This window comes from Chaetodon trifascialis, chromosome 16 (genome assembly GCF_039877785.1).
Source record: "Chaetodon trifascialis isolate fChaTrf1 chromosome 16, fChaTrf1.hap1, whole genome shotgun sequence".
NCBI classification, from domain to species: domain Eukaryota; kingdom Metazoa; phylum Chordata; class Actinopteri; order Chaetodontiformes; family Chaetodontidae; genus Chaetodon; species Chaetodon trifascialis.
The window spans coordinates 10,300,031-10,313,853 of record NC_092071.1 but is presented as its reverse complement, the minus strand read 5'-3'; the positions used below and the strand labels follow the sequence as shown (position 1 = coordinate 10,313,853).

Below are 13,823 nucleotides of genomic sequence, written 5' to 3'. Positions count from 1 at the left end.
TGAGAATAAACAGTTTTGCAACCCACAAGGTCAGTTGAGCATCGAGAGCTCAAATAACCCACTTAGGCCTGAGTTGTCGGCCTGCACTTGTGTAGCAGTGTGCTGGTGCAGATCTGATGCTCTGTACTGTAAAGCTAAATTGGGTAGCAGGTGAAAAAAAAACAGGTTATTTGCTTGTCAAGATCATTATAAGATGACACAGATGGGTCATATCCTGTGATTCAGGAAGGCCCAACACAAATCTTGTACATCTTTCATTCAAAGACAAAAAGGAAAAGGAAACTAAAGAATTTCATTCTGCTTTTTGCACTAATGTGACTGCTTACATGACATTTTCAAACCTCTCTCGACAGTGTAACTAAGGCAAAATGTAAGCTGTGTATAATTTAAGTCCGTCTGATGTCTAACTGCTACAAGCTGCATTCATATCAGGAGTCCTACAGTGAACCTCCACCAAACCAGCCTTTTAACTCTAATTTTGAAATCATTTCCATTTTTATCTCAGCTAAGGAAATTGTCTGTTTTATACTGAGATGCATTTGAGCAAAATAAACTAAAAAGTTCTTTTGTTGAAAAGACAAATCACAAAAATCCAATCATCTAGCACACATATATGCAATACATTCGTCTGTACCATGGGAAGAGGCATCATCGATGCCTATCAAAGTGTAGCATTGATCTTTATGGAAACAAGACTAATAGTCTGCAGCCACACTCGTGGCTCTGCGAGACTGTACTGTAAGGAAAGCGACATTTTGAGCTAAATGCTAACATCAGCATGCTAACATGCTCATGACAGTGTTAACATGTTCGGCAGGTTTAATATTCATCATGTTCACATAACCATATCACCACTGAAGTGCTGATTTGTCTCAGCTCAGTTCGGTACAGTACCAGGTTCATGGGCCTCATCCTCTGAGGTCCATGAATGTCCGACCAACATCACCGTCCCCACTGGTACTTCCTGTGATTTGACATGTTTAATGTTGGAGCTGGATGTTAGGCATTCACAATGTCGGGAGGGTTGTCCAGAAATGTTTATTCATCGCCATCTTCCTTCCCCTCGCTGCTTCAACCCCTCTCCTTCCCACCAGTGATTAGTTGGATTTGCCTTCATACAAGAAACTAAACCGGATTAGTCCATGTGAGCTGTGTTGGGCCTTAGTGCCTCCCTCCACCCACCCAACCGGTCGATCCCCCCGACCAAGACGAACCAAAGTGGGGCTGTTCGCGCTGTTTCACTGTGATATCCTCTAAATGTCAGCACATATTAGCTGTGTTTTTTCATATTCTGTGAGGCTCAGCACATGCTGGATGGATAATTATACTCATTTCTGACACATGACATATTTTTTTAACATTGTTGGCAAGGCTCTCTTGATTGTGGGTTGTGTCAGAGATACTGTAAGAAAATAAGGGAAAATTTGAATGAAATCAAACACAACAAAGATAAATTCAACTTGGACATAAAAATAGTCAGAGAGGCTTCATTCAGAGTGCAAGTGGTCCAAATTTATTTATTTATTGTTGTCATGTGAGACTCAGATCTGTTTTGTAAACAGCATAAATCTCATGGAATCTGATCTTTGTCTTTCTGATTTGGGCCACTGATAATTTAGCCAGTAAAACATGCAAGTCAATACCACGAAACGTAACGATATCCTCTTTCATTTTAAAAGACATTTTACGTCTGCTGTTCCTGCACACGCTGGTCCTCTGCTTTCTTGTCTTGAGCCTTTCATAATGTATATTTACAGCTGCACTGTCCTGGTCGTCACGTTGCAATGAGAATTACATGTTAGTGTGTGTGTGAGAGAGTCTGAGGACCTCGTCTGGACGCAGTGAGTGGAAATCAGCTGCTTTTTGTCCACATGTGATACTCTTCAATCCGACCGCCGCTGTGAGGTGAGCAAGAGGGCAGGAGACAAAATGTGTGGTTTCCATGCCAACAGGACAGAGGGCTCCATGCCAGAGACGTGGCAGAGGTCCAGCAGTGTAGGAGACGGCTGTATTGTATGTGGTGGAGAAGCACTCGCTGAGCTTATAGCTCATGAGCGATAAATGGAGCCCTTCCTGTCACCTCCAGCTGAAACCAACCTGAGAGTGGTGGGTGCTAATCGCTCTGCTGAAACACAAACATTTCCATAATAATGTTAATGCATTTTATTTATAGAGCGCTTTTCAGGGTACTCAGACACGCTTTGCATGTGTTAAAATGATCATTGAAAACAACAAATTAGAAATGCAACACATTAATCACACATTAAAAGCAGGACCCCGGGTCCAAAGCTTAGTCCTGAGGGGTGGACACAGTCTTATCCTAAATCTCTCACTTTCCTTGTGCGGGTTCCTTCTACAAGTGTTCACCAAACTCTCTCAACCACCTAAAATTGTCAGAAATTGCTCATTTCAACCTAATGAATGCCACCTGTTCATGAGATTTGTGTTTTAGCATAGTTGATGACCATAAATTACTAGAACGCTGCTCCATTTTTGGGCAAGTTTCTTCCAAAGCAAGACAAATTTACACCGGGAATTAAAGTGGGATCTGTATCCGGATACATTATCCAGATAATAAATGGTCTGACCTTGCCTTCCTGTTTACACCTGTTATTTTTAATGCGTTGTCGTCATCCTCATTGAGATCAGATCTCCGTCCTTCCAAGCAAAACCTGCGTATGAGTAATTTGAGGTGGGTCCAAATCAACTCTGTCACACTGCAGAGCGGTGATGTGACAGACAGAAAAAAGGAAACGTACGAGGTTTATTGACTTCTTTCCTGAGCTGAGCTCTTGTATGTACATCAGTAAGTGGAGGCATTCACTGCAGGTCATACTGCTGTGATTTCAGTGCCAATTCCTGTCAAGTCTGTACAAAACGAACCGTTCACAAGCACCGTTTACGAGGTTAACGGTGCAGGAGGCGCCTATTGTATCACTTCATGATCATTTATGTGGCTTTCAGTAAGCTTCTAACCAGGCAGTAACGTACTGTGTATGATGAGAGAGCGGACAGCAGAGCTTTCAGACCGCAGTGAAAAGAGTTCTGCTGCTGAAAGCTGCATTCAGTTAGTGACAACAGCGAAGCCTCAGTGTTAAAGACTCATTCATAGATGTAGCAGACACCTCTAAATCTAAAGTGTCGTTCCCCTTGTGGACAAATCCAGACAACTCTGTACATGACCAGTCCGACACAAGTTTTTGTGGCCTTCATCAGTTAAACCACCAAGTGTTTGGGCTGAAAGTTGGATTTTTTTAAAGTCTGATTTTGATGCAGATTATTGTGTAACCACTTCTAGTCTCTTTTTAGTTTAACATGTTAAAAACTATACATTTTTATATGAATATATAATGGAAAAAAATGAGCCTTAATCATTTTAAACTGACTGAAAACTGCCTTTACTTTCACTTTGTGCATTCACTTAATAACCCCACAGTACAAAATGCATCACTTGCATCACTCACTTTAAAATCAAAGCATCACTTTTGCACAAAATCAGCTTTAATTAAGCCAAAACCCAGACTGAGATTTCTGTATGATTAAAAATGTATATCCTACTTGCAGGGAGGTAAAAACTAGAAACTTCCACTGGGGACAGCCCCACCAGTCTGCAGCACAAGTGGGACAGACTGAACTAGATCCCATTATCAGTGTCAGCTGTAATATTTGCCAGCATGCATGTTGTGTTTCTAAGCCTTTAATATGGTTTCATGTGTCATTTTAAACCGTCATACTGGAGGGTTCCTGTGATCTGTCTTGTCTCAGCATTATCTGGGTGAACTGCTAAAAGGAGCTCAGAACTGTTTATTTTGACTGAATCTAGGTCATGCGGTACAGTTTGTGTTGAACCGTGGACCTGACCTAGTCTGGTGGCAAACTGGTGATTCCTGCCACATCTGCAGAGAGTAGACAGGAGGGATGTCAGCTGAAACATGACTGAAAAAACATCATTTAAAAAACTTTTCTGATATGTGGTGCATCTCTCAGATCTGCTGTTTGAGTTCACTTTGGACAATCAGATGTTAATAATCCACCCCTCAGCAGCTTGTAGGGCTTTCCCCAGTGGTCACAATGTGTGGTGATATCATTTGCTTTGTCATTAGTCTATTTTGTTTAAGTTATAATCCTCAAGATTTCAGTCCTGGTTGATTTGGCCTTTGCAAATTCATTTTAACACTATAGCAAACACATGTTGGGCAGCTGCTTTACCATAAGACCAACTGGTGTTTCTGTTGATAGTTCAGCCAGACAAACTCAATTAGTCTTTTTCCATCGCACCTTCAGCACGTTATCTGATTACTTAATCTAAAAACAATACATTTGTATTGCTGAAAAACACTGAAAAGAAAATAACTTGTGTTTGGCCTCCATATTGATCCATACCGAATCCATACCAGCGCGTTTATTCATGCATTGACCTACTGACGGACTTGGGCCCAAACAGCCGTTCTTCCCATACACCAGAGCCTCTCAGACGCAGGCAGGTCAATCTCGTCTCGCTCGGCTTCATGCTGGCTCAATCACAACGAATGTGACATTGATTAATTAATTAAATATTATTTTGTCATTATCAATCGTTCCAGATCTTTGACCTTAAATCAGTCATCAGTTTGAGAAGCCCTGCCACACACAACCATTACTAAAAAACATCTGCTACCAATTACTGCACAGTGTTTGCACACCTTATCGACAGGTGTGTGATCAAAAAGTTTGACAGTAAAAGGTGATTTATTAGTGCTTATAGTCACCTTTGAGGCAAAGTCCCCTGAGGACCATGAGTCTGAATGAAGAGTATATGTGTGTGTGTGTGTGTGTGTGTGTGTGTGTGTGTGTGTGTGTGTGTGTGTGTGTGTGTGTGTGTGTGTGTGTGTGTGTGTGTGTGTGTGTGTGTGTGTGTGTGTGTGTGCGTGCGTGCGTGCGTGCACATGCATGAGAGAGTTACAGGCTGCATGCAATTCACTACAAACACCTCAGGTTTTGTGAGGCGAAGTGAGAGCACACACACACACACACATACATAAACACACACGCACTATTTCATTCAAACTCATTGTCCTCAGGGGACTTTGCCTCAAAGGTGACTATTAGCAATAAGTTAGTGAAAGACAAGGACAACGCCAGCTGTGGTACAGTATATTATACACATGTGCAGACATACCCTCTGCGCACACACATACACACATGCACACAGAGACTAATGTAGAACTGTTTTTAATGGTCTGACTCCCAGTGGCACCCTTAGAAATTTTTCATAGGGGAGGCCAGATGGGGGAGAGAAAATCTGGGGTGGCATGGAGGTGTTGGGGGGGCATTGATTGCCCTGAGAGGCATTTTATGTAGGAAGGGGGGGGCAGTGATTGTATGTTTGCTATAAATTAAGATTATGTGGCTGCTGAGCGTGTGTGTGTGTCTGTGTGCGTTGGCTTTGTGAATCTTCAGGTGCTGTACGGCAGCGCGTTCTGCACTGTATGCAGAGTTGATGTATTCAGAAGAGCCGAGCTCAGCAGTCAGAGGAGCAAAGGCGTCACAACATCACAGCGAATCAGATCAGCTCTGTCAGGAGCGCTCGGCTCGTACAGTAAACGGTGTTGACAACATGCTGTGACTTCGGGGTATGGTTGTACTTCGGGCATGCTCCAACATAAATACATAAACATGAAAGATAACATGCAGGGAGCATTGTCAATAATCCTCCAGGGGGAATTAATGTAGACAGAAACACCACAGAGGAAGAAACACAGCCGACCTGCAGCAGGTGGAGGCGGCTCATTACTGAAATGTCTGCTGATATCCAAACATTTTCCAGGTTATTTTGGCTGATTGTTAAAATGCCACAATGTTTCACAGTTTCCTGTGTTCACTGGAGGAAGATGAGTTCAAATGCTTCGTCTATGACGTTCTTTCATAGAAGTTCTGCTCAGTTCCACAATGATTTTATTTAAAACGAATCCATTCAATCCATTCATCACAGATCTGACGAAAACAGAATCAGTACTTCTGCATACACAGAGTTTCAGTCATGAATCTACACACTCTCATGCTTCTGGCTTGTTCCATCCAGTGGTAGCATGTAACTAAGTACATTTACTGATGTACTGTACTGATGTCCTGTTTTTAGGTACTTCACCTGAGTATTTCCATTTTCTGCTACTTTATACTTCTACGTCACTACACTGGAGACAAATGTACTTTTCACTCTGCTACATTCATTTGATAGCTTTAGTTACTATTAGTTACTTTGCAGATTGAAGTTATTCATAAAGCTGCAACATTAAAGTGATGAACACATGAATGCGGCAATAAATAAAATCCAGTAATATACACGCTTTTGCTTTTCTTGCTAATACTATAGTACTTGAAAAAGATTTTGAATGCGGGACGTTTACTTGCAACAGAGTATTTTTACACTGTGGTATTGCTACTTTTAATTAAAAGATCTGAGTACTTCTAGCACTGGTCGCATCGGTAATAAGTTTCGAGTCACATCTCATTGCCATCGCTTCTGTGATGTCAGTGCTGACAATCTTTTCCGTCAGACACCTTAATCTACCAAACTAAAGCACATCATGACAACATCCACAGTCACACCAGCCCCTGATAAATAAAAAAAAATAAATAAATCAGCTCCCTTTTTGTTTTTAGAAATGTACATAAAGTTACATACTGATTTATTTAGCATTTGCAAAAATGTTGGCATTTAAATAGTGAAGAAATAGTATAAATAGTGAGAATAAGACATGCATGAAATCCACAGCTGGAAGCTGATGGTAACATCTGGAAATATGATGTGGTCATGTTTTTTAGTGGGAAGCCGCTGCTGTCGATGTGTCATAAAGAACAGCTGGTGGGTTTATTGGCCAGTCAGAGCTGCCATCATTAGCGATTAAATTACCCCTCCCGCACTGACAGACGTCCATGTCTCCGCTGTTGTCTCTGAGCAGACAGATGGGGTTGTCTTCTTGTCAGCGGACACACAGCATGGCCGTGTGTGAGAACATGCAGAGACATCTGCAGATCTTCTCATCAAATGAGAAGGAAAAACAGACACTGAGCTAATAGATGGACATGGCATGCAGTCACACATGTGCGCTGTCTGTCTCTGCCATGGCTGCTCAGACCTGCAGTGATCCACGATCAAATCCCTGAAACAATGTTATCCCAAATTCATTTTTAATTCATTTTTTCATCCACCAACATCAAATGAGCTGGCGTGAAGCCTCAGTGGAGATGATGGAGATGCGTTGCAGTTACACCTGCCGGCCAGCGGTATCATCGGATCAGGCAGGAAACAGGAAGTGTCTGCTCTGCTGGGGAACGCTAATAAGCAGTGACACTGCCTGGTGAGGGCAGGAAGGATTAGAGGAATAAAAATAACTCATTCCTCTTTCTTACTGGGACTCTGCGTGGACGTGTATTACTCACATTGTGGGGACATAAATCTGTTTACACAGTCCCACTCTGGGGACTCGCCTTCCCTATGAGGACGTTTGTGTGGTTGTATTTGGAACAGTTTTTTTTTTTTATGTAGATTCATGTCAAAAATGCAGTAAAAAGGGTCAAAGGAAGCTTTTTAGCTGTCCAATAGTTGAAAATGATTTGAAACTGCAGCTGTCACTTTTCAATACTCAGCCCTCTCAATTATTTAACGTCATGGTTCAAAAATGTACGTTTTGAGTCTAATCTGTAACTCTCCACCCTCTTTCACTCTCTGCAGGTTATCTGTGCAGCCCGGACGAGAACATTTATAACATTGACTTCACCAGGTTCAAGATCAGAGACATGGAGACAGGCACAGTGCTGTTTGAAATCACCAAACCTCCATCCACAGGCGAGTCACTCAAGTACTCCAACCTTTATTTACAATGAAGACATGTGCAGTAAACGCATTAAAAAATCCGCTTCATACATGGTGGCTGGCTGCACACATCCACTAAGCAAACTGTAACCTGCAGAAATATTATGATAATTCTGCAGATTTTCCTTTTTCATAAAATAATTTATTGTCAAGTCTATTGTCGAAAAAGGTTTAATCCCTTTAATAAGCGGCCAAACAACACTAATGTGTCGGTAACACTTCAACCCTTCCGTTTAGCACTATGTAAACATTTAAAAAATGGTTTATACTGTAATGGAAGTGCATGGCAGCAGTTTTTTGTTGTTGTAGTTTGGTCCACTGGTCTTTGACCCTCTTACCATCAACGTCAGCTCTCAGACCAGCAGCTGTGAAACACAGCTCATGGAGGCAGTTGAGATACTTTAAAACCGACTGCCACAATTCGCATAAAAATCCCACTTTTTCTCTCTCCCTCTCCTCTGAGTCATAACTCAGTCAAATCCGAACACGCAGACATGATGCACATGCTTTTAGATTCAGTGGGACCGTCTGAGGATGTCGCTCGCTCATATCCGATCACGATTAACTCGTCTAGAAATCTGCCGGGAAATCATAGAAAAAGACATTCCTTTTCACTGCAAGACTTGCCTGAGAATCATCACATTTTGAAGCTTTCCTCAGTATCTAAAGTAATCCTGTGATAGCTGTCTCTGCATCCATAGATAGGCTGCAAACAGGAACTGCTAATAGCTAATTCGGGATAGTTTTAAAGGTGCCAAGTTGCCAAAATGTTAACAAATGTATACAAAAAGGGGCTCAAGTTGTAGCAAGAGGCCCATAAGTACAAAATCTGTTACATTTCAACAAATATGTTTTTCAATCGAGAAAACAAATCAGTTTTATTCTCTTACAAACTAATGCATTTTTTCCTGCTTGGTAATAGATGTGAACTGGAACATAAATGTGTTACTTCTGTTTTTCTTGGTCTTTTATGTTGTTGTATTTATTTGTTTTCAGTCAACAACAGACAAGCCAAGAGAAATGTTCTAAAATTTCTAAAAATGTGTCATTTCATTTTATTCCTTTCTGGATCACAAACTGATCTTCACGTTAGACAAAGCAGGGGAGAAGAGGGACGTTGACCCTAATGCTGGCCGGTTTGTCCGTTACCAGTTCACCCCCGCTTTTCTCCGACTGCGGCAAGTTGGAGCCACGTAAGTGAGAACGTGTCAGTCTTTATTGACAAGGATGACTTTACCAACAGATGCTGTGCCCTCTGTGTCTCTTTGTTGTGTTCCCTGTGATGCCTCTGTCTCACTCACCTCTTTCTGTCTGTCTGTGTTTGTCCCTCCAGCGTCGAGTTCACGGTCGGAGACATGCCGATAGAAAACTTCAGGATGATCGAGAGACATTATTTCAGAGAGAAGCTGCTGAAGAGTTTTGACTTTGAGTTCGGCTTCTGCATGCCCAGCAGCAAGAACACGTGTGAACACATCTACGAATTCCCACCTCTGTCTGAGGACAGCAGTAAGTCTGTACACGCGTGCACGCACACACACACACACACACACACACACACACACACACACACACACACACACTGGAAAGCAGTGTTGAAATCTTGTGGCTCAGGCAGCATGCTTATGTACTGCACATACTCTAAATCTATTCAACCTTGTCTCCTAGAAATTATGTGTGCATGCAACTAAGTGCTACAGTTACAATCGACCAGTTAATGGTTTAGTCTGAAGAAATGTCACATGTCATCCCTGTCTTCAAATTGCTTCATTTGTCCAACTGACAATCTCAACCCAAAGATATTTCATTCAAGATAAGATAAGATAACACTTTATTAATCCCCCGTAGGGAAATTAATGTCATGTCATGTACTGTCAGATTTGCCAATCAGCACTAAATGCAAAGCACAGCTGAGGCTGATGTGAAAGCTTGCCCAGACGATGGCACTACATGTAAAGCTAAAGGATCATCAAATGTCAAACCTCAAACAAATGTCAACCTCATGGTGGCACCAGAGGAATGTCTGTACAAAGTTTCATGGTAATCCAGTCAGTCAGTCAGTCAAGATGTTTCAGTCTGGACCAAAGTTGTGGCTCTGCTTAAAGGCATGCTGCTAGCATAGCTAAAAAAAAGCACACATAAGAGATACATGTGCAGTTATTCTGTCTTATATCTCATCTTGGGTCCTGACTCTCAGATTGGGAGCCAGCGCTCTAACAGCAGTGATGTTTTTGTGTCCTCTCACAGTCAGAGAGATGATCCTGCACCCATATGAGACGCAGTCCGACAGCTTCTACTTTGTGGACAATAAGCTGGTGATGCACAACAAGGCGGACTACTCGTACAACGGCGGGACGTAGAGACGACACGCTGGCACGAGAGGCAGGTGGACGTGCGGACTGACCCGAGGGACGATCGGAGTACACTGGTGGGGTTAACATCCTGTCAATCCAGTAGTCTTTCTTTCTCTCTTTCTCTATCTCTTTTTCCCGCCAAGAGAACGCCACCCAGAAAAACACCCATGCAGAAGTTGCAATCTGTGTGTGTGTGTGTCTGTGTGCGTACAGTACACACAAACACACACACGGCCAGGCAGTTCACAGCTCAGTGTGGCGTTGCTGTAACAAAAGTGTGTTTGTAACATGATAAACCAGCAAGTCAGCAACTTTTTAGGAAATATAAGATGGTTTTTGCTCTCAAGCCACGTCGTGAAGTGAAAAAAGAAAAACAAAATCTTCATATCTTCAAATACTGATAGAAATATTTTTTTTCATTCCTGTACATGTTAGGTTTTAGGAACAAATCTTGCATCTAAAAACGTGTGTTTTTAGGACTTAAACGGTTCTGAGGAAATTATTTCTCAGAATCAGTGAGACTGTGTGTGTGTGTGTGTGTGTGTGTGTGTGTGTGTGTGTGTGTGTGTGTGTGTGTGTGTGTGTGTGTGTGTGTGTGTGTGTGTGCTTTGTGGAGTGTGTGTGTGTGTTTCTGTACTTTGTATGACTGTCTTTCTGTGTCTGCGGGTCTGTAAGTATGTCAGTTCGAAGCATGATTACTGCTCTGGTAATTTAAATGTCGATAATGTGGTTTTCTGGTTTGTAAAGGTCAAATAGATTTCCAAGAACTATTAGCACATTTTCTACGCAGTAGGCCCGGGCTGGGTATCGTTCACAAATTTCTGATCCTGATACAGAAACATCGATACTGAATCCTAAAAGATGTGCTTTTTGATACAAATTTTATAAAATCCATATTAACGAAAAGAAAATGACATTATGGTACAATTACTCACTTCAAAGGAGGAAGCTTTCAAAGACCTGGAAGCAACTGGAGAAACAGTTTTTTCTCCGCCTGGATAACTGGACTAATATGAAGACACTGATGTTGTATCTGCACAGTATTGGGCTGTATAAACGCTGTCAAAGGAACATTAATAATGAACAGTCGGGGCAGCAAGCTGCTATTGCAGCATCCACTCGGTCTAATTCAGTTTGTGGTCCAAAGGAATACTGTAGTGACCTCTCTCTTCAGGTTATCCATCCTCTCATTGGTGATGCAGCGGGGACGATGTGGTGGTGAACGGACTGACCGATGAGCCAGATGAAGGTTAGCTTCAATGGCTAACAAGCAGCACAAAGTTTACTGCGTTATCTGTGCAGATAAACAACTGATAATGAAAGAATAGAGCTCAGTTTTTGGGCCTTACAGTGTTTTTCCTGCATGCCTCTACCACATGTAATGTTGGACAGCCAATCACCAGAATTATTAGATTCTGGTACAAGCATGCTGCATGCTTATTGGCTCACTGGCGCTGATTAGATTTACTCCTTTGGTATTTAAATTTGGTACCAATTAATGTCATTTTTTTTATAGAATCAAAGTACTTCGATCGGTGTCATAAAAGTATCAAAGTTCAGTACCCAGCCCTGCAGTAGGCAGCAGTAGTCATTTTGAATTTATGAGACCTTTTCCTTTTTCCTTATCCCTTTGTTCTTTATTTATATCTCCAGTAGCGTGACCTGTATTAACCGTAGGAGGTATGTGTTTATTGTCTTTGTTCCCATCTCTTCAGAGCCAACAGTTAGGAAACCTGTAAAGCTGAGCTGATCTGATACGACCATAAATGTACTTTGTCATCTGTGCACCAACTGTACTTTTCCAGCCTCATGTTACTTTGTTTAGGTGATAAAGAAGTCGTTAAAAACTTAGTTAAACTGTACCTGCTGTATGTGTCCAAGTTAAGGTTTTGCTGTTTTGAAACTCTTCGTAAGAGAAGAAAAGGAAACCTTGGATTTGTAAATGTCAATGTTTTTCAGTCAGAACTGTGTTGCAAAAAAAAAAGGCAGATTTGGTAATGTAGCAGAAGTTGTTTTCAGAACAAATCACCTTTAAATCTCATCTATTTTTTTTTGTTTGTGTGTAATCTAATGTTTCTGTTTCTGTGGCGGTCTGGTTTCCGCCTCATACATTTCTCTCTCATTGTTTTCACTCTGACACATTCCAGTGAGTTAGGACCTGAGTGTTGCTCTCTTGTTATTTACGCAGATCACACAGAGAATCTGTGACCGCCTCTAAACTGTAATATGCGCACTTAGCTTTCCCCGTATCTGTGCTAAGACACAACCTGACTCAAATTTGCAGCAGTCTGCACATACTGTCTGATTTGATGCACTTGAAAGTCAGTTTAGTTTCTGTGTTTGATGACTGTAGTGATTCTTCTTTAATGGAAGTAAATTTCTTCCATTTGTTGCTGCAAGAAACAAACACTGCAGGTTAAATTTGCAAATCCTAGTGGAGCCAGGTCTGTGAAGAACTGCAGGCAGTTGAAAGGAAAGCACTTGAATGCACAAAAGGGGGGAAATGGATTCAGACTGTCATTGGCTCAAAGTGATTAAAAATCAATGTGACTGTGTTTTTATGGGCCTGCACACATTGCTGATTGTGAGTTACATGGAGTAAAGGGTGAGACACAGAAGAGCAAACGTGCTAAAAGCAGGAGGAGCCTCAGATTGGACTCTCTTAATCGGAGATAAAACCGATTGACTTGAATGTCATGTGAAAAAGGTAACACAGGTGTGTAGAACAGATTTATTTATGACCAATTGTGACTCATGTACAAATTATTTTGAACTGATGTAAAGTTTTTGACAATTCAAATGTTGGTGTGACTGAACAAAAGTGAAACAAATAAAGATTTACGGGACTTTTTTTTTTGAAATATCACAGTGTCCTGACAGTCAGTGATATAGGAAAGAGAGCACACACACTTGGTTCACATGATGAAGCTTTACTGTATTTTCCGACGTACCGACGTCAGGTACATAAACATGTAATGTGGGAAAGGCATGTTCATCTGTTGAGACATTGTGTCTATGCTGCATTTTCAGTTACTTACATTCACCTGTAATGACCATAATAGAAAGTGACCACCACAATCGTATCCTGTTGGCACCCTCTTCTCTCAAAGTTATCCTTCAACCAGCCTTCTCGTCTGTACTCACTGTGCACAGTATTAGTAACACCTTCCTGCTATTGATTAGCGCGCTTTTGGAGTTTTACCTTCCTTATTGCTAAAGAACTGTTTTCACTGTCCCCTGCACCTTGTGTACATGTCCCCATAATTACTGGAGTGGATCTGATAAAGGAAGAGTTCAACGTTTTGGGAAGTACGCTTGCTTTCTTGCTGAGAGTTACATGAGAAGGTTATCTTAGTTTAGCATAAAGACAGGAAACAGGAACACGAGCTAACCTGACTCTGCAGGTTAAATACCAGCACCTCTAATGCCGAGTTATTAATGTGTTTTGCTTCGTTGGTTTAATCCGTGTCAAAACCAAAGTGTAAAATGTCATGTTTTGGTTTTACGGTGGTTATGGGCTGGAATATTTCTTGGCAGAAAGTCTCTGCACTCATCCAAGGAATAATCCAATACATGACATTTTTACACTTGAAACAAACAAGAGCGTGTTTCCAATT

General features: G+C 41.5%; 1 protein-coding gene across 2 annotated transcripts in view; it reads left to right on the top strand.

Moving 5' to 3' along the window:
- Nucleotides 1-13,061, top strand: part of unc119a2 (unc-119 lipid binding chaperone a2) — a 19,638-nt gene extending 6,577 nt beyond the window's left edge. Inside the window, exons 2-5 of one of the 2 annotated variants that reach the window (XM_070983262.1) lie at nt 7,715-7,828; nt 8,958-9,048; nt 9,189-9,361; nt 10,100-13,061. In XM_070983262.1, the coding sequence (XP_070839363.1) occupies nt 7,715-7,828; nt 8,958-9,048; nt 9,189-9,361; nt 10,100-10,212 (491 nt within the window). In that variant the 3' untranslated portion in view covers nt 10,213-13,061. Of the gene's footprint in view, nt 1-7,714; nt 7,829-8,948; nt 9,049-9,188; nt 9,362-10,099 lie in introns of both variants that reach the window. The other variant, XM_070983261.1, reaches the window with a different exon arrangement.
- Nucleotides 13,062-13,823: the final 762 nt, after the last annotated feature.